This window comes from Megalops cyprinoides, chromosome 1, assembly GCF_013368585.1.
Source record: "Megalops cyprinoides isolate fMegCyp1 chromosome 1, fMegCyp1.pri, whole genome shotgun sequence".
Taxonomy (NCBI): domain Eukaryota; kingdom Metazoa; phylum Chordata; class Actinopteri; order Elopiformes; family Megalopidae; genus Megalops; species Megalops cyprinoides.
Window position 1 is genome coordinate 37,365,395 of NC_050583.1, and position 21,060 is coordinate 37,386,454.

At 42.0% G+C, this 21,060-nt stretch overlaps 2 protein-coding genes across 2 annotated transcripts; both read left to right on the forward strand.

The window, feature by feature from the left end:
* The first annotated feature begins 1,183 nt into the window (after window positions 1-1,183).
* Window positions 1,184-7,742, forward strand: slc35b1 (solute carrier family 35 member B1). Its single transcript, XM_036535494.1, has 9 exons — window positions 1,184-1,872; window positions 2,643-2,746; window positions 3,129-3,259; window positions 3,787-3,817; window positions 4,593-4,753; window positions 5,558-5,684; window positions 6,203-6,309; window positions 6,840-6,993; window positions 7,203-7,742. Exons 1-9 carry the CDS (start codon window positions 1,751-1,753, stop codon window positions 7,253-7,255), a joined length of 990 nt encoding a protein of 329 aa, XP_036391387.1. The 5' UTR covers window positions 1,184-1,750; the 3' UTR covers window positions 7,256-7,742.
* Window positions 7,743-10,117: 2,375 nt separating this feature from the next.
* Window positions 10,118-12,804, forward strand: LOC118782221 (cytochrome c oxidase subunit NDUFA4). The gene is made up of 4 exons (XM_036535529.1): window positions 10,118-10,288; window positions 11,350-11,438; window positions 11,680-11,740; window positions 12,489-12,804. The coding sequence occupies exons 1-4, from the start codon at window positions 10,247-10,249 to the stop codon at window positions 12,543-12,545; spliced, it is 249 nt and encodes an 82-aa protein (XP_036391422.1). The 5' UTR covers window positions 10,118-10,246; the 3' UTR covers window positions 12,546-12,804.
* Window positions 12,805-21,060: the final 8,256 nt, after the last annotated feature.

The following is a 21,060-nucleotide window of genomic DNA, read 5'->3' on the forward strand; positions in this document are numbered from 1 at the left end:
TTGCAGTCGTGTGGGTTGTAACAATATAACTTTTAAACAGCATTAATCCATAAAAATTTTATGATTGTAAATACAATACTGAGAAGAACTATAAATCTGTAAAATCAATTTCCTTCGCAGTTGGTTATCAACCAATTAGAGCCCTGTCGGTCATGTGAATATCACCAAAGGTCTTCCTTGAAGAGCACGTGTAGTTAAGTTTGTGGGTGTGTTTTGACGAATTTGGGCCTCCCCATATTAAAATAAGCCCCGCCCATTTCTCGACTTACACCAATAAAATTCATCCACATCTTGAGACGATATTTAGAAAGCGACTATTCTCCGAAAAAAGAACCCCAGTATGGAGGGCCGTGTAGATTGCCGGACTAAAAAACGGTCTAAAAAAAGCAACATTATGACACAGTAGTTAACTCTGTGGCTAGCGGGGGCAGTGTATTGCCGGAAATATTGGTTCCTCCTACGCGAAGTCGGTTAAGGACCAGTTCTTGTTTTGGATATGATTATCTGGAAAATTCAGGCTGGAGAAGAATGTAAATAAACTTAATTGGCAAGGACGTATGCACAACTGCTATTTAAAAACGAGTGGCAACCACAGGACAAAAGTGATATTGCTTAAGAGGGTTTGCCAATGTAGCGGTAGTCTAAACCATGAAACTTCTTTTTCCGTCCCTTTGGTTGATTAGAAGTGTAAATTAAGTAAATTTTCTTAGATGTGGCAGTAGAAATATAGGCTACAATAAAAATACATTAGAATTTGTTAGGGACAACACAATTAAGTATTCATGCTAAAATCTTATTTATGACACATTAACTATTTCCATTGTGGTCGTCTGACCACAAAGTTACATAGGAATGTTGATTGCTGATTACGAAGTTCATAGGTGGCATTTCCAAAAAGAAATACTGTATATGTCTGAAATAGGAAAAAATGTACAGTGACTTTGTGAAAAGGGGCAGGGAAAAGAAATATCCCTGTCTGGGTAAGGCCAGATATTGGGACTAAAGAGACGTCCTGAATCTTAAACCTGTAAACGCAGTTCATACATTTATACTTGAAAGCTTGTACTGGTGCTGTCTGGAGTAAAACTCAAGTTAGCAATTCAGGCACGTTCAACGGTGTGCAGAACGCTTGATTCTTGAGGTCCTACCAGACGCTGACGCCGCCTTTCGGTTGAATGAAAGCGAGCACCGTTCCGTTAGCAGTGGTATACCGAGGTGTAATTGTGGAAGATTGTATCAAAAGCTCCCACTCGCTGTGTGGTGAAGCATGAAGCTAATCAGACACGCGAAGAGGGGGATGAAATACTGGTGAGACAGACTGTCATCACCTCTGGGATTACAAGGAGGAGGGATCTGAAGAGAATCCGTCTATCCCATTTCATACAGGATGAAGTTTTGGAGAAAGAGAAACATACTCTGGGATTAAGGGGAAAGCACGGTGGCAAATCAACCGGTTTGTAACGTTGCACAGTATAGTTAACTGGCTGGACAGTCAAGTCTAGGCGCGCAGGCGTTTGTGTGTTAAGTAGCTGACAAGACACGTGTATAATTAAATGTTTGGCTGTAGAACGGAGTACTGACTACAAGCAATAACGGAGACCTTGATTTTGACCGAGGAACCCCTGCTTTGGGGTATAACAGCACAATTTCTGGGCTCTTGATAGCCGGAAGAGTGGAGCGGGACGTAGGATTGAAGAGTGTGGACAGCGGGGCAGTGACGGTGCCAATACCTGGACTGTCAGGAGACAGTATGGCTGCTGCGAAAGGCACAGAGAAAGCATCGCTTTTGCAGAACGAGCGGCTTCGGCTCCTCGTTTGTTTCCTCGGAGTCTTTGTTTGTTATTTCTACTACGGTATTTTACAGGAAACAATGTGAGTAACATGCTACGTAAGGTTAGCTATATGAGCAGTTTCCTCCCCAAACACCTATCACTACGTGACAGATGGCTAGCTACTAGCCACTGTTCTTACAGGGACTGAGAGTGACGTTACTGTATGAACTTTCTAGATTCTGCAATGGGACATTTTTTTATTCTGATTTAAGTACTGTTATCCAACCAGTGTTCACACACGTAAAGAGAGATCAACGTTGAGGTCATGCATTTTATTCAATTTTCATCTTATTCGGATATCATGTTTGTAAGGTCCGTGATACTAAGGACCCACATGCAGTCTGTAGTTTTACCTAACATGCAGTGCACTTTGGGACCAGTAAAATGAGACGGTTCTGTTGGTTTTTAGGGGCTCGTCGAGGATGAAAACTTACCTTTACACAAATATTGAACACGTCCATCTTGTTTTGCGTTTCACAGTAGCTAACAATACCAAATCTGATACAGTGCTACTACTACTACTACAAATAATAATAGTAATGAATATTGTTATTGTTGGAGTTCACAGTAATGGCTTAAAGTTCTGTCTGAGTCGTACTCTACAAACAAGAACATAATTTCAGTTAGACAAAGGGACTACAACCAATACAACGAAGTTACAATAAATTGGGACAAAACCTATAACGGATTTAATCATATTTTGCATTGTACGGTAAGTGTAGGAGTCAATTCTTTGAATCGGAGTCAGTAGTATTTGTTTTTCAGCAACAATCGTTGCCGGACTCTCACCTGTTAATTGTGTGTCTGCAGCACGAGGGGCGATTACCAAAAAGGAGACAAGAAAGAAAAGTTTACCTACGCTACCACCTTGGTATTCATTCAATGCATCATCAACGCTGTCTTTGCCAAGATCTGTGAGTATCCGTTGAGTGCAAAGCAGCATAGCACCCAGCAATATTACCAAACAACAAAAGTTAATATTATCAATCAGGCTAGATTTATGGTATTTAATTACAAAGATGGCAACCTGATAATGCTTTCACCCACGGAATTCAATTTTTTGAATATTACCTGTGACTTTCAGGGTCGCTCAAATCGTTTTCCGCTCCTAAGTGCTTAAACGTGTTACATGGTTTTACTGTCAATGATGCACAGATTTTCTCCTCATATTAATGCTGTTTGATTTTCTTGTCTGTTTTGGAGCTTTTGTCTTGGGTAGTGAGTGCCTCTCTGTTGAGAGATGTGTTGCAGATGTGTTTTAATTACAGATTTGTTTTCCGTTTTGTTTTCTCTCAGTGATTCAGTTCTTTGAGCAATCCAGGTCTGATCACACCAGGAACTGGCTCTATGGTGTATGTTCCCTCTCATACTTGGGGGCCATGGTGTCCAGCAACTCTGCTCTACAGTATGTCAACTATCCAACACAGGTCTGTGTGCCAGAACCTCTCTGTCTTTGCCTATATATCCTTCCCTCTGTTGTTCTCCATGCACTCACTGTGTTAGGCTGTGGCCCTGTCCCTTTCTCTTGTTCTCCTTTTAGGTCTCTTTGTCCCCTTCTTTTTCTCTTTCCCCCTTTGTGTTTCTCTGGTCAGGTCAAAGCTGGACTTTTCTCTGTCCTTGAGTGCAGCTCTTCCTCTCTGCCACACTACAGTGTCTCTTTGAGTCTGTCCTAGCTCTGCTGTACCTGGGCTTTGCACTAAGTGCAATGGTCCCATGGGGTCTGTTCCAGGACCTCCATGCCCTGCCAAATGCCATGTGCTGCTCACGCTTCAGACAGTGTCACCATGCCCTGGCTAGAGGTTTTAACTGGTCCGTGACCCTCACTGTCTATTCTTCTCTGTCTGTGTATGTCAGATTAGTTGTTTCTGGGATATAGAAGGACTGACTGCTCAGGAAGAAGGGAGTGGCAAAGGTGTATTTTAATATTCTCTTCCTTTTTGGATTTGTTTTCCAGGTGCTGGGGAAGTCCTGTAAGCCCATCCCAGGTAGGTGGGATCACTGTGCCTGGCCCAAATCTTCCTAGACACCTATTGTACCTCACACAGTTATTATCAGATTCCAGTGTGTTCTCAGTCTAGAGTAAAAATGCTGTCATGCGTGGTTTTTGGCCCAAGCTACTTGGCTCTGTGCTGGATTGCTAATGTTTCAGACGCTGCTGTGTGTTCTGAGATTTGCAATTTCATTGTCTCAGCCTGTTAGCCATATGTCTCCTCAGCTATAATTTTACAAGATACCATTGAGAAGCTTGTGATTCAGACCTCTACCACTCTCACAATGATCCTATAGTCTCCTGAAGTTATCCTGTAGAGAACACAAACTTTATTTTGCTAATTATCTGTCTGGTTAGCAGTGGTTTTCAGATGAAGATGCATCTCTGGTTACTGCAGTCTGTCACAGAATGTGCATTTAAGACTCTGGGCTGATTTGCTGGAAGATGATAGTCTCTCTTTTTATGTGATCCTTGTTTGACCATGTATGAAAATGCCCTCCTCACATATTTCTCTGTAATTATAGTTGCATTCCGTTATGCTTCCTTGTTCTCAACTCACCTTGGCAGCACTATTTGCTGAACAATGCTTAGAAAATGAGGTCTCTGTGGGGTGTAACCACCAGAGTTCTCAGCACTGATCAGATATCAGTGTTGCCGTGGAAAATGTCAAGAGAGAGAGGTTTTAAATGCCACCAGTGTGACTGTTGCTGATCTCTGCCCTCCTCTATGCGTGCTTGAGTGCTGCTGGTTTCTGTCCCCCTTGCACACAGTGATGGTTCTGGGTGTGACGATCCTGAGGAAGAAGTACCCTCTGGCCAAGTACCTGTGTGTGCTGCTGATAGTGACTGGGGTGGCAATGTTCATGTACAAACCCAAGAAAGGTGTGGCGTCTGGTGACGAGCATGTCTTTGGCTTTGGAGAAATGCTACTGGTGAGCCTTCCCATCAGTTCTTTCCTATTTTTCTTTCTTCTTTTTTGACCAGTGACTACATCTACATTGCTGTGGTATTATAAATAATGGTTCTTATCATGATTATGGTCATATTCCAAGTGAACTATGTACGTTTGAATGGAACCTCTGTATTCCTCAGATCATAGGGTGCATATAGGATATATTGGAACTTTGTACTTCGTGAAGGATGGCCCTTTTATGTGCTCCTAGACGTAGTGGTTGATCACTTCTGGCAATTTTCCCATTGTGAAAGTAAAAAAAAACATGCCATGTCTTGCATCCATGATGCTAAGATTCCTTGCAGAACATTAAACATACACACTTACACAGATGACATCTTATGGGAGGGTAAATATAAGAACAGTTTTTTATTGTTCATGGCTAAATATTCTCTTTAATAGAGGACTGGTCCACATGTCTTATTTGGGTTTCTCATAACCAGAGTACTGGCTATGGTTATTGGAATAATCATGTGTTGACCTAGTTGGAATTATTGAATATTCAGGTCCAGCATGATCAGAATATTAATGTTAATGTTGACATAGTCAGTGCCTTCATGAACTTTCTGAGGTCTTGTCTGTGTTGATCATTTGATGACTTGAACATCCAGCTGAAAGTAAATGTGAGTGATTGTGTCTTAATTCCCTTGTGTGACCGACTGGTTGGTGGTGTATGGATGTTTTCCTGCTTGTATCTCTGCACATACCTGTCTAACTGGGTTTGACACTTCTCTTTGTGCTTGTATGCAACTACTCCTGACTCCTCTCCTATGGTGTGTTTCAGCTTCTCTCCCTGACCCTTGACGGGCTAACAGGTGTAGCCCAGGACCATATGCGCGCACACTACCAGACTGGCCCCAACCATATGATGCTTAACATCAACTTGTGGTCCACGCTGGTGCTGGGACTTGGTAAGTGACCCAGTCCATGTCTACATGTTCTCACTTGTTAATAATGAAGCTAACAACTATTGAGACACAACTGCCCCAGCGTTGCCAAATTGAAAACATGCTGTCTGGTTTGTATGGTCTACCTCTAGAGGGAGCCAGTTACTCACAATGTATGCAGACAAAAATTGACATTTACTTCTTTAAGTTGTCTTTATTACATAGCTTGCTGCCTGAAAATAGATTTATATGGTGATTTATCAAATGCAAATACATTGGCTCAAGTAATCATTTGCGACTTTAATAGGTATATTTTTTTTCCTCTTACACATAAAGAACCTGTTGCATTCAACACATTTTTTGGTTATAAGTAATGATAGCTAATGCATGATCATGAGTGTGACATTGATGCAGAAATTTCAATTATATTTACTCAATTTAAGGCAGGAGAAGAGCAGTTAGAATTTCACATTTCACTGTCATCTCTCACAATATGATGAACCGACAAAACTCTGCTCTCATACTCTGTGTGTGTCTCTCAGGTGTGCTGTGGACAGGGGAGGTGTGGGAGTTCCTGGCCTTTGCTGACCGCTATCCCCATATCATCTACAACATCCTGTTGTTTGGTCTAACCAGTGCCCTGGGTCAAGTACGTCACAGGTCATAGGCCAGGGGTCTTATGATGCCAGCATGTGTAGTCAGAATGAAAGAAAGTCATTGTGCTTGTGCGTTTCTACTGACAGGGGAAGTAGTTTTGTCTGTACTAATGTGTACAGTGTTTTTCAAGTTTATTTTAAAGTCAGAGAAAAAGACTTCATGACATATGTGTACTTATGTTATTATACAATGCCTTGCATGCCTTTCGGGCATCCCTTTCAATCACCACCAAAGTGCAGCACCCACCTGAGTGACAAAAGACTGCCATTTTGTGCCAGAACGCCAGAAGGTGATTAGAATGCCAGACTGAAAGCGCAAGTTTGAGAATTTGCTACTCTTTGCAGTAAGAGCCATAGTGACACAGGATCTCAGTTTAAGATTTTGTCAAAAAATGGCCTTTACTTCTACATGGAGTTCCTCTCCTACACTGGGACTCTCAACAGAGGCAAGACTCCCTTCTGCTGGCCTGCCACCATCACCTCCAATCATATTCCTGCTGTAGCCACTTCTCTTTGCTTTCAGACTTTCATCTTCATGACAGTGGTGTACTTCGGACCACTCACCTGCTCCATCATCACGACCACACGGAAGTTTTTCACTATACTGGGCTCTGTTCTTCTCTTTGGCAATGTCATGAGTGGCATGCAGTGGGTTGGCACCATACTGGTATTCTTGGGTAAGTTGTGGCTGTATTTCTCGGTCTCCTCTCTCCTTTCTTTCTCTCCCTGTTGCCTTTCTCTCACTTGTCTTTGTGTCTCTCTGCCCCTTCTCCGCAGTTGTACAGGCAGGTTCCGATACCCGCTTTGGAAATGTTTGTTTCATTTGTTTCATTGTGTGAAACGTCTAAAAAGCACTACTGTTTCATTAATCCATCTTTATTTTAAGGTCTGGGACTGGATGCAAAATTTGGGAAAGTACCAAAGAAGACAACACACTGAGACCAGGGGGACTTGCGTCTGTCAATCCCTGAGCAGGAAAATGGTCAGACTGAAAAGTAGTAGGACAGACATATGTCTGCTACAGAACTTGCCTCTTCCATCTTCGCTCTCATAAGGACATGCAGAAATCTGTCCAGACAATGGGTCGTCTATTGGTTTTTAACTCTAGCGCAGAATTATCCCTCAATTGCTTGTAGATGTTGTTCAGAAAACGGTTAAAGTACTGAATCTGTAGAGTTGCACTGCACTCCATTCTATCTAGTATTCAGTAGATCTCTGTTTCTCTCGGAAAATCACATGCCCTTGCTGTTATCCTTAGGTTTAAAAAAAATTAAAGGACAATTCAACTGTAAAAAGGGAAGGAAAGGAGCAGAGGGGCAAATGTGTCATTACATCAGCTAAATTCCCTCCTTCAACAGGAATAACAGTTTGTGTGCCAGCTGCTATATCCCCGCTGCTGTTCACGTAATTCGTTATAGACGAAAATCATGGGCAGAGATGAAGTGAACTCCTGAAGTAATGTAAACATTGTTTACACACAACTAGTCAATTTACAGGGGAAAAAAAGCAAATTTTTATAAATGAGCTTTATTGAAACCAGAATGTTTTCTATTTTTCTGTCTGATACATTAGTCAACTGACCAAGGTTAGTCATAGTTAAAATATTTTGTGTAATCTTTTGACAAATGAAAATAAAGAAAAACAAGCAAAATACGGGAAATCTGTATTTTACTGATATCAGTCCTCGTGTTTTATGGTACAACAGTCACTGTTATTCATAAGGTCTGCCAGAACCTGTGTCCTTATCATGTTTCCCGTCTGCCATTTGCAGTGGTCGAAATCAAAATTAATTAAATCAGACTGTGGACAAATTTGAGCGTCTGGGCATCAATGTAGCACCACCCATACTGCATATGCACTATATCATTATCTGCGGCACTGAAGATATTGATACTACATTTCAACTTGTACTGGCTTCTCAAGGACTTGAAACAAAATCATATATATGAATGAGAAATATGGGCAAATTTTGCACCAGGAAGTTTTCTCAGTGAAGAAACACATTACTCACTTACAGCACAGCTGTGACGATTTCTGTTATTAAGATGGAAAGCTACATTCTTCAAAGGATTTAATGATAAATTGACATCTCGGGGTGTCGAGATTGTGAAGCATTTTGTTCAGTGAGATTTGTTAGACAACACCATAGATAACCATATTTCCAAACAACTTCAAAAGAGCGGCATCCCACTTCAAACCATGTATATATGTACGGATACTCTTGTGCCACAGACCAAAAGGTGTTCTTAGCGTGGGACTCAAATGCTTGGGTTTTTGTGTTGATGTGGAAACGATTCTTATTAAAGATCAGTTGAACCAGTAATCTGTGGTTAACTGCAGCTTTGGGTCTGGGGCGAAAGGCATAGCCTCAGAAGAAATTAGAAAACAAACGGAACTGAGTATAGTGTAAGTTAACTGTATGACTGTTGTGCATTTGTGCCTATATTTAGTGTTCTACAAAGAAGATGTGAATCATTTGGTACTCTGGAAGGAAAATGTGAAGAGGAAGTCTTGTGCACTCACCCAAAGTAATCTGATTTGCATAGCGATCCCTTTTAAGTCATGGGTAAGAAATTCTCTGTAGATCAAACTTTGCACATTAAAGTGTATTTATGGCAGCTGTTCTATCGCTGTCCATCTGTTCACGTGCATTAGGGTGCAGAATTCGGGAGCACATACTTCAGGCAAAGGGTTCTGGAGGAGGCAGTGATCTTAACAGCCAGATCTGGGAACTGAACTTTGGTCTCCCAAGCCACAATACAGTGACATGAACGGCCCCAGTGAGACAGAAATGTCCTTCTACAATCTCTCACTAGCAATGTCACCCCCTCCAACACACATGTGCAATAATATTAAAGCAAATGGTTTGCTGGCACTATCCATTGCAGAACCTTCCTATTTAGCAAATAGATTGATTGATTGACAGTATTGTTGCTTGTCAATTACAGCTTGGCTGGGTCACATTTGACAGTCAAATTGCTTATGAGAGATTAAATAGTTGAAGTCATTTCTCCTGATCAATCACTCACATAAGTTTCAGATGTTGTGAAGAGATTCATTGTGCATTTACTGTGTGAATAAGTATGTGACCATACCAGCCACAGGCTGGGTCATATGCTTTGGTGACAATATTTTTACAGGGAGGATACTCACAAATGCATACTGGCTAAAACAGCTTTGTTAACAGTAGTGCATGAAGTCATCAATTTCAGTTCAACGAAAGTACTGTGTTTTTGAGAAGAGCCAAATTAGGAAGGCTGGCAAGGTACAAATTGTTGACATGGGCTAAAATATTTCATGGGGTGAAATAACAGTATAGGTGGCAGGAATACATGCACATATGTCTGACACACATTTTGATAGGAAGCCAACATGTGGTTCACATCGACCAACGTCTGCTTCTATTCTTCTCAGGGTTATCATTATGACTACTATAATATCATTATTGCATTAAACAGAAATAGTACGTAAACTAATCCATTTTTTATCGATCTCTTTCTTTGAGAAAATCACAGCTCAAGCATATGTTTCATGTCTTTAAAAAACATCAAAACAGTACCACTTTTCACAGCTTTATTTTGATGGAACATCTGACTCAGTAGAAGAGGTCCATAGCTACCCCGGCTTCATGCGCTGAGGAAGTATTGGCGTCTAAGACACCGCCTGACGAGAAAATGATTCAATTAAAATCAACTCTATATAGGAAAGCGTTAAGGTTAAAATATGTTGAAACATAATTACAGATTTGAATTTTTAAAACAATTTACGTGGTACTTCCTGGAATATTCTTGGACACCCCCAAACAGCCCCCCCTTCTACGATTCCCCCACTAGCGCGGAACGAGCACGAACATCACGTTTCCTGTCAAGAGGTCGACTAATCCTATTTTACCTGTACTTTTGGGATAAGGAAATCATTACTGTAGCCGAAATGCTAAGTACTGTTGGCAAACAACTCAGAAACCACCCAGCAGTAAGTACATATTATATTTATACAATTTATTTATAACCTGGATGACATTGAAACCAAGGCGGTCAAATGCAGTCGCTGCTAATACTGTTCGCTAGCGGTACAGTTGACAGGTCGTATCAGTATTGGTATGTTTGAAATACAGCCCCTTGCGAAATTTTCTGTTAAGGCTTGATTAAAATTTTGTACAAACTGCTACAATAAAGAATTGCAGTGCCACAGCTGACATAATTAGAAAGTGACGGTATTTTGTGGGAAAATGGCTTTTGCCGTATAGCTCTAGTGGATAATAACGTCACGTTGATAGTTAACTGCTCGACGTATGCCAAATGATAGCGAGTTAGCTAATCTAGACACGTTTTTTTTTTGCCTTATTTAGGTACACTTTAGAATGTGTCGGGATAAGCTAAAAGAATAGCTAACAACTGTAGACTGTAATAACTCAGTAAGTTAAATGAAGAGACTGGCAAAATTACATTAAGGGCAGACCGTTAGCTATGTGCTAGTTAGCTACTTAGGTACGCACTATCACGCTCCCTCATTAATCATTAATGTTAGGCCGTTCAAGGACACCAGGGGTAGAACGTATTAGGACGTCTGAGAAGTGCGTTAACTGTTCATTTCTTACATTGTGTTAGAAAAAAAAGATCTGTCCCGTCATTTAATCGTAGACTCCAGCCATGCAAGTTCATTTTATGCTTTGAATTGACAGAATTTTCAGTCGAATTCAAATAAGTTAGCAGGCTAGGTAGCTATCTTATCTTAACTAGGAACGAGGTACAAATGACTCTTTTTTTGTGTGATTTGGCTGATAAAAACTGGCGATTCAAACATAGTGAGAGATCTGCCTTTAGCTCGCTGGATGTGTTGGCATGGAAGTATTGAATAATATATACATTAGTGGAGTGAAGGGCCTGTGTCTTCTGCGGGAATCAAATCAAAAGGGTTGAACTGGTCTGGAGCAGATCCCCTCCATACTTATTTGTCCACTGAATGCAAACTGAAGGTATACGGGTGATTCCCATATAGTCTTTTTTTCTCTCTCTCTCCACCCTCTCCTCCAGTTGATCCCACTCTTCGTCTTCATCGGTGGTGGGGCAACAATGTCCATGATGTACCTTGGACGTCTTGCTCTGCGTAACCCTGATGTCTCGTAAGTGTATCCGTGTGCCTCAGTGGCATTCTGGCTCACAGGAACCTATTTCCAGTCAATATTTTACATTGTTCGAGCACACATGTAAAACAGTTGCACACTAAATGTCCTTTTGCGTGTTTTTTTATCATTAGGTTTATATAAATTAAATGTTGTCAGATTGTATATTGTGTCCAGGCATACAGGTGTGTGAGAGTGTGTTGTTGGACAGATTGTAAAGGAACATTGCTGTGTTGTACAGATGGGATCGCAAGAACAACCCAGAGCCATGGAACAAACTGGGCCCCAATGATCAGTACAAGGTATGGACAACTCCGCATGCCTCCTTGCTTAGTGACCCAGTGTTGCTGGTGGTCATACAAGCAGGCCAGCCTGTCCTTGGTTGGGCCTAAGGGTGCGTTCACAAGGATACAACATGCTAATAACCAGCAGAGCATTTCCCAGAACTTGAAGGCTGCTTAAATGCAGTCCTGTGAAAATTTATTGAGAAGTTGATCTTTGAACGTAACCCAGGTATCTTCCACTTCTAGCCAAGACGCTGGGTACTTAAAGTCAAGACGGAGAACTTGCCCTGTATGGGCAATGTGGAAAATGAGCACTGATGTGTCCTTTGCAGGAGACCACAGTCTGGGCATATTGAACTTGACTCCATACTAAAGAGTGTAAAAAATAAAGCGTGGTTCAGGTCCTGGTGCAGGACCACACAAGCTACATTAGAGCAATGACTACAGCCGCTGTTTAGCTCTAATCTCATCTCTCTTATGTGCTTAGCCATCATCAGTCAAGCCAGCTTTAATTAGATCAGTTTATCCTGTAGTAAACTGTTAAGCTTAGGATAAACTTATTATTGTGTGAATTGCAGCCCAGCGCAGGGACACATCCAGTCTGCTCAGATATTACCAAGATAACAAGGAACAGCCCTAAAAAAGTGATTTTTTCCCCCTCTGAAATTGCTCTTGCTCTTGCTCTCCTTTACTGGCTATCCAATGTGAATGTGGTTGCAGACAATGTTTCTGTCTACTCTAAAGTGGTCTCTTTAACGGTTTGCAGTTCTTCACTGTGAACATGGACTACAAAAATCTGAAGAAGGACAGGCCGGACTACTAAGCTCATCTCACGTCTCGCCCACCAATTAAGCATATTAACAGGAAGCTGAGCCGCACAGTCAGCAGAAGCCAAGAGCCACAAGATTTAAACATGAGAAATGACTGAAGAAGACCGCACACTTGAATTCCAACATCTTTCTGAATGTTTCAATCACAAGAGGGTCCTCTGTGCCTGATTCTCAGAGACTGATCATATTTCATTATTTATGGTTGCCTACAAAAATTAAATAAAAGCAGACAGCCACCTACTTATACTAAAAGGAGGTTGGTGTTTTTGTGTGTGTGTTTGTGTTTGTGTGTGAGAGAGGAGGAGTCTGTTCTCTTGCTTTTGGTCAAAACATTTTTTTCAAGCCCTTGCAGCTACCTTGTTATGCACATACAAATAACAGTAATGTCATTTGCTAACTCTCTGACTTCTATTGCTTTGAGTGATTTTAGTGCTAATTATCATAAACCATTTCTTGACCCTTCTGTTTTTTTCATTCCAATTTAATACTTCAGGTACATCCTTTGTGTTCAGAGTTGTACACATAGCTGTTAGGTCAGTCTTTTTACGTGCCAGCATGTGCACGGTTTGCTATGTATAACCTGAACTGTTGTGGTTTTATAGGCATTTAGAGAGCCTAAAAGACAGGGAATTTAACAGCATTTTAACAGTAATGGTGATGTATTATTCTTAAGTTGGGAGCTGGGAAAAAATAGTTTATATGGGCAGTTCTTCTGTGAAGGGTCCTATTCAGAATGTGGTATGCATGAGAAATGTGATGAAATTGGCATACTAAAACAGCCTTTGAAACATTACTGAAGCGATGAATAGCTAAAATGGCTGTTGAAAATCCCTTTTTTCTGAGAAATTAGCTTTTTAAAAATGACAGTAATATATATACTTCTAAAGATTTCAGGTGTCTGAGGCAGATAAATGCATCAATGTCAGGGAAGCTCTCATTTGAAAATAAATCCTCACCCAGACCTCGGCCACCACAGGTGGTAAAGTGATCCTCATCACAACACAGGAACATAAGCCGTTTCCTCTTCTGTCCTCTGTGTAATTAATTCATGGATCATCCCTAAAGTCTTAACGTTTCTGTACTGTGGAGAGTGGATAGTCATAAACAAACCGGATTGATTAAGATCACACATAAAATGGCACACTGATCCCTTTTCTTACAAACCCAACTGTGGGAATAACGAAAGCCGCACTAAGGTCGAGCTTCAAATCGAGAATAAGAAGACATTGTAGTATTACTTGACTGTGCGACCAGTCTGCTAGCGTAGTGGTTCCTAATGAAAGTATGCAACTTCGTTTTATTCTAGTTAAGCATTTCCTTCCATGGGCAGCTATGAGCAGCAGTGGAGAAATAAAGAACCCTGTGTGAGCTGTGAAATCAATGGCTTGATTGGCCTCAGTTGCCCTGACTGGACAAATGAGATGAGGGTCTCTGGTTGCTGGCTCATAGGCCCCAGTGTTGCCCCATACTGCCGCCCCGTGACCCCTAGGGCGGATGTGGCCCTTTGTCTCTCCACACTGTAGCACTGCTTGGGAAATAATGAGTGTTGGAGCAGGACTGGTTGTGTGCTTTGTTGTAAATTGTCTCTTCAAAGTAATGCAGTCTGAAATATAGCTGAGTTCAAGACCCTGGGAGTCATAATGAGTTTTTTTTTACTTCCTGGTGGAGCAACTGATTCCTTAATTGTATAAGCTGCACAGGTTTGGTATTAATGAGATGTCACAACAAAGTATTATTAGCTAATGTTCCAGAACATACACATTTATATGCGTGCATGTCACAACAGTGTTTTTTTCTGTTTAGAGGTTGGCTTGCCCATAATATTTTGCTCAGAGGTCATTTTTCACATTATTTTAACATGGATTCAAATGTTAACCTAATTTCAAATATTGTAGTATACAGTATACAGTATCTTAATTATTTTTTATAACTTAATGCAGTTCCAAAATACAGATTTGAAAAGTAACTTCTGAATTTGCTTTTCTGAAAACACAGGATTAAGTTGGGAGTTGTAACGATATCATTCAGCACTTCACTTTAAATTTGCCTTTTGACTGAAAATACAACCAAGGATTTCAGTCAAAAAACACTGAGACTGACTGAGATTTGCTTATTCAATATAACCACCCTGGCGTTAATCCATAAAGTCACACATTTTATATTACATTCATTCATGGCAGAATGATAGTGTGCAAGATGAATAAGAATAAAAGAAAAAACACTTAACAAAAATTAAGTGTAGTTCTTGATTAAAATATTAGCCCCATTAACTTTCAGTATCAAGAACAACACCTCTTACTTCTATACCCATATTTTCTCACTTCATATGTCAGTGAAAATAGAAAAATATGACTGATCAGTGTACAGGTGATCATTATATATGTGCATCTTCATTACACCAATGTATAAAGTATGTCCTCAGACAGGCATTTGGGAGAACAGTGTTGTTTTTTTTTAAAGAAGTTAACAAATCCAGTCATTGTCATAATACAAAGTAATAAAAAATAACGGTACTGAAAACTGCATTCAACACCCAATATTTACATGTTGTTGAACATTAAAAATGGACAGGTGGATTCTAGAGGCAAACCCAGTTGTCATGAGTGAAATATAAGGCTGGTGAGAGACTGCAGGGCCAGTAGTGTTGAGAGGCCTGATGGAGGGCAGACAGGATCACTTACTACTGATTGGATTACTGTGAGGGGCAGGCCCACTCCTGACAGCTTGCTCCCTCCCACTAACCTGCCCACTTTGGCAGGCTTAGCGCTCCTAAGGAGAGAGAAGGCATCTGAGGACACACATGTGATCCAAGGGACAGGGCTCCTTCAGATTCACTTACTTTCAGTGGAAAGTAAGCAAGGTGTGTATTGATTATTAAAACGTCTGTCCTGGCCTGTCCCATGGTGCATCATTTACTGCTTTTTTTCTCCTGCTGCATTTTAAGCAGAGTAGAGTACTGTGGGGCATCCTATGACGGACAGCAGCTGCGGGACCCATATGGGAGGCAGCCTCCACACTGCGGTGGGCCGTCCTTTGCTCACGGCCCTCTAAAGTGCTCTTCTCATTGGCTCCTGGTGTGCCACGTATGCTCTGATTAGAGGGATCCCTACAATTAAAGCTGACAGCTTGTCATTACAGAAATACCCTAGAGTGTCATATTGAGAGGGGGTGCTGCAGAGCACCTTGAGAGAAACTGATGCATTAAAGGCCATGATTGGGATGGCTTCCCACACAAACACACTCACTCTCTCACACACACACACACAAACACAGGAATCAAAAACTGTATATGTACATGACCAAGCTGTTTCTGTGGCTCTGCCACTTTAAAGGAAGGGAGTAATATCAGCCATTAAAATAAAAACATCAGAGGATTCTATGGAACAAATGGACTGATGGGTCTGGATATTGTTGCAACTGGGGTGCTTGGGAAGCCTCTAGGGAGTAGCAGGGATGAATAATTACAAAGTTTATTAGTGCTTTACTTTTCAAGATTTTTTTCATTTTGGTGCTGTTCATTTCAGTTTAATTAGTTCAAGCTTCAGTTTAATGTCAAGTTGGGCTGGTAGAGGTGAACAGACAGCTGGGAAATATAGACAGAGGTACAAGCTAAAATGTTTGGAGCCACTTCTGTAGCAAATTATGAGGAGAGGGTATGAAAAACTATGTCAGTGATGTCACTTAAAGATCACTTCCTGCAGGTAGACAGTGAGAATAAGGAGCTGTAAAGCTGGTTCATTATCATGCCACTCTCAGCAGACTTCTCTTTGGAGACAACAAACACACTTCAAGCATTCAGACTTCTGATCATGGCATCTGCATTTCAACTTATTTTTTTTTCTTTCACGAGAGGAAATCAGGTCAAAATTTAAATAGCTGAAAATAGAGCAGCTGGCTGGGCTTGTCAGTCAGCGCTTAATGAAATATGGAAATGTGCCGATCTTCAAAGAGAGCCGTGCCTCCTATGGCGGCCCAGGTCCCCAGCCAACGGCGGCCCCGAAGTCTCCGCCCACAGACCTGCGCTGGCTTCCTGGTGCTGCGCTGCCAGCTTATCGGCGCCTGCAGCGAGCGGTGCCCGGCAGCTGGCGTCATTAAACTTCAAACCCGGCATGACCGTGGGCGCGACGGCGAGGCAGCACACTCCTGCACTGCCAGGAGCTGATTAACTTGCCCGCTGTAAAGAGCGTCTCCGCTGGCGATGTCTTTGTCTATGACATCACCGTCCATGCGCTCCTGTCGCCACGCTACCTGACCTGAAGGTGAGACGCGCTTTACGTGAACTCAGGGCTTCATTTAGTGGCCACTTGTGGACATGTAGCTCTAGGGTCAACACGATCCTTTCACACACCACCCCTTTTGAGTCAGCCATTATGCAGAGCGGGGAGAAGGGCTATAAGATTATGGGAGGAGCACAGTGCTCTCAACAGCAGCCTGTCTCTGGGGAGAGAGGGCAGTGTGTCCACAATATGGGAGGTTGTAAGTCCAGGAATGCAGGTTTCACATGGAATGTACACAGCCACAATGTGTTGAGTCATTGTACATTTGACGAGGTTAAAGCACAAGCTTGCTAAAGCTGTGACTAGAGTCAAGAGACCTCCATTGCAGAGGAGGGTGCCGGTGCTCTCCAAACTGTGTTCAATAGGTCACAGTATTATGGGGTACAGGGATTCACTGTGGACTCTAGATAAAACCAAGAATGTTGGTGTGCCCTGGGGTGGGCGCTGTGGAAATGGGGGTAGGCCATTTCAGTGACCTGTGACCTTCTATTTCAGATCCACCAGAACTGGCAGACCATGCTGACTAAAGCTTGGTGCGATGACGTAACTCATGGTCTCCCAGATTATGGCCTACCATTTCTGCCCTCTGTTTAGCTGTATCATGTTACCAAGGTAGAAATCACTAGTTGTGATCATCCAGGTGAGTCTGCTGACCTGGTCTAACCTCAAACATACTGACAGCATGACAACATTTTTCTTTGAATAAGCTAGGCATATTTTTACCTTCTGTATCTTTTCTTTCTTCATTTTCATCAGACATGACTTTTAGCAGGTTGAATACAATACAATACAATACAATACAAACATCTAAGCAACATTTAAAATATTTGTATTTATTCAAAGATTTTGTATAACTAGAAATAGTGATATATTTCTCTTGATGGCCAGTACGTATGTGTACTTGAATGTTTTGATTTGAAAAGTCAAATTAAATATTGTATGGTTTCAACTCTGAAAAGAAAATGAGCATACTACCCCTTTAAGTGGTCTAATTTTACAGCAGGTGAGCTGAGAAAGCAATGACCAAACGCCCACCTCCACGAAAGCAGTGACCCGACCCTCAGCTGCACGATGCCCTGCTCTCCGGTACCCAGGCGACCTCAGTGACCTTCCGTCACGGGTTGAAATGGCTTTCCCGCCCCCCAGAGTCTCGTTATTTCCAGAGCATTCTGAGCAGCAGCCAGTGTGGTCACTCAGAGTGAGGGAGACGCAGACGCGCCGGATTGGACGCTGCCGGCACACGCTTTACGTCCTCAGCCAAACCAATTCCCCCGAGGCTCTTTCACTTCAGGGTGACAGGTGTCCCTGCAATGATATAGGCAGCTATGCAGAACAAGATCCATTGAGATGTTTAATAGGGGATTTACTGAACACTCTATGACCGGCTGTCTCTGCCAGAATGAAAAGTTCACTCATGTTATAGTCCTTGTGGAATTTCATGAGTAAGACTTCTTGGCAGTATGTTCTTTGTAGCCCATTGACCACAAAGGATATGTGCTTGCACTGAATAATTTGGTCACACTCCTCATCTGACTGGAAGAGGAATATGTTAATAACTTTATTTTAATAACCTAGCCCATTGACAGCACATACTCACATATTTCAGTGTTGCTGAATTCTAATTTCACAGGAAAAGTTCATCCAGTCAATAAATACATAAGGATATGTTTTTGCCCAATCTGCCATATCTGAATCTGAACTGAGAACCTGAGTGTGTGATTCCTCCAGATGAGTTGTGTGGCCATAGTGGCTTGTAAGTACCTCTGCCTCTAAGTGGCTTACACTGCAGATGGAATGTGTAGGTATGGGACATGGCCCTTGTGTTCCCCTGGCTTGTCCACCGCACTGGGGGAGCTGAGAGGAGCCGTGCTGGCAAAGGGAACAGAGCCCTGAACTCCATCTGTCAGGCCAGTCGAATGAGGAAAGAGGAAGAACCACTGACAGGTGTGCCCACCCTACCAGCTGTTACTGCATTTAGCATCTGTACGTATCCTTTCTCTCTCCCTCTCCTCCACCTTCTCGCTGTTGCTTTTTACAAATCATATAGACAAAGGACTGATAAGGGTAGGATGTTGTTGACATTTAAGAGGCTATTTGTGTACTTTTTATGGGTTTGTTAACGATAACAGGGGTTTCGTGAAGGTGTTTAAAAAATACATTTCCAACAGCTGTATCTCTTTGCCTGCTAAGTGTAGATCCACAAAGCCATGGCTGTTAATATTGTACCAATTGAAAACGAAAACATGCAATAACATACAATGTCCACTGGGGGGCTGTAGTGGCACTTTGAGGACGCCCGATTTCATATGCTCAGCCAGGTCACCAACCAGCGGCATACGAGCGTAGAGTTTATAAACGTATTTTTCTCCCGTATACAGTCCACTGTGAGCGCATATATCCTCGCCTGTACATCGTGATGCACAACACCCCTTTCTTCTTATTTTTTAACCCCCGGTCTTTTCTCATTCACGTCTATTTATTGCACCCAAACACGATATGGTAACCTACGCCCGAAGGAAAGCATAGTTCTACGCGACTCAATATGTTGTTAACCTTGTTGTTCGTTATTTTCATTCTGTTTTAGTAATAACTATGTATGACGACTCGCAAGTAAAGTCTATATTCCCAGTTGCAGACGATTAACCCTGTTTGCGAAATGAAATGCGTTGTCTTTTTGGAATTGGCTTGCTTGGCCTAGTCGACATTTTCTAACTTGGTTGCTAATTAAAAGTTGTAAATCGCTTTCACATGCATTTTACATAGAATTTCACCATGGTAAACTAGTGGATATTATGGAATTCATATCTCCTTGCTTCATTTCGATGCACGCTTAAAGGGATAGGCGTTCGTGCTGTTGTGGTCGACTGTCTGCATCGTGAGACTGAAGTGATCATGGCCCTAGCCTAGGGCTTAAAATTTTGATGCACCATTAACCTTGTGTAGCAATGGTTCTTCTGTCCTTACTTAGAGCTTTAGAGGTCACATTTGGGCCCGCTTAAACCACGGAAACAAATCTCTACCACTCTCAGCAGTGCACACTTCATGCTTTGGATTGTCTACTGTATGATAATGGAAACCTTTCATCCCAAAAGTAGAGTATCCATTAAAGAGCAAACCACGGGGACTTGGGGGCGCCCTGACCTGTCGTTTAATCATTAACCTGTAACTTTAAAATCACTAACCCGTGACGCCATTACTTTACAATAATGCCGACAATACTTGGAAAACATTAAGGCTATTCAGAGCTCTAATATAGAGTACCAGTAGAATTTTTTTCCGCAACTCATCCGCCGCGTGATGTGATACTCGGTTTTAATTAAATATCTGACTGACACGTGTTGGCTTGCTATATTATGGTGACAGAGAATTGAGATCTCCATTTGTGAGCGCGTGCAGTGAATGAGCCGTGGAGCAACACAAAGCGGAGTGCCTCACATTCTCTGTATGCTAATCAATTTGGCTTTAGGTACTATTATTTAATTATTTTCTCATTTAAGCCGAACAGTCACAAGTAATTGTAGCATACGCGGTAAGCACGCCACACATTTAATGTGCAGTGAAAAACTTGATCAGCCGAAGAACCATATAAATTAATAAGCTTATTCGCTACAAGTGTATGCTTAAATTAAATAGGCCTATAATGCATTGCGCAAAGCAGCGACCCCTCTCAGATAAGTCTATGATGGAAAATAAACAAAGCGAACAACGGTTTTCGTAAAAATAGAGGACTGCGTGTTTCATGTGTGACGTTTAGAGTGGAGAGTGAGTCAAGAGGAGATCCTTTTTGGTTTTGTGTTTTAAATATCACTCTCCGGGCCCCTCAGAACGTCCTTTCCCCAAATGTTGAACAGGCCTTCTTCGTTTTAAGCACAAGATCTCAAACTAGTCATGCGCAAAGAAAATATAAGCTGCCGCAATATTATGGAGTATCGGAGAAGTCGAGGACCGAAACGCACCAACTTTGAATTTTTGGAAACTTCACCGTCAGCCCTCGCACGCGAGTAAGGTTACCAGGAAACACCAGCAGGAGAGCAGGAGAGTGAAGTGAAAAATATTAATTTTCTTTCCCGGCTGGCCAGTAGGCCTATGTCCCAGGAGATAGCAGACGGCAACGCCAGGAATCAAGTCACAATCAGATCCGAGAAATGGCCGTGGTGTAACAGAGGCGATTACTGCGGCACCACCAGCAGATGGGCTTTCGCACTGCACCCGCGGTGATGATACATCGTCC

What these genes read in the sequence shown, in the direction of transcription:
- LOC118782221 (XM_036535529.1), top strand. Translation starts at nt 10,247, where the DNA reads ATGCTAAGTACTGTTGGCAAACAACTCAGAAACCACCCAGCA. An exon ending in AACTCAGAAACCACCCAGCA is followed by an intron (nt 10,289 to 11,349) that starts GTAAGTACATAT and finishes CCTCTCCTCCAG; the next exon opens with TTGATCCCACTCTTCGTCTT. An exon ending in GCCCCAATGATCAGTACAAG is followed by an intron (nt 11,741 to 12,488) that starts GTATGGACAACT and finishes AACGGTTTGCAG; the next exon opens with TTCTTCACTGTGAACATGGA.
- slc35b1 (XM_036535494.1), top strand. Translation starts at nt 1,751, where the DNA reads ATGGCTGCTGCGAAAGGCACAGAGAAAGCATCGCTTTTGCAGAACGAG. An exon ending in GGTATTTTACAGGAAACAAT is followed by an intron (nt 1,873 to 2,642) that starts GTGAGTAACATG and finishes GTGTGTCTGCAG; the next exon opens with CACGAGGGGCGATTACCAAA. An exon ending in CACCATACTGGTATTCTTGG is followed by an intron (nt 6,994 to 7,202) that starts GTAAGTTGTGGC and finishes CTTTATTTTAAG; the next exon opens with GTCTGGGACTGGATGCAAAA.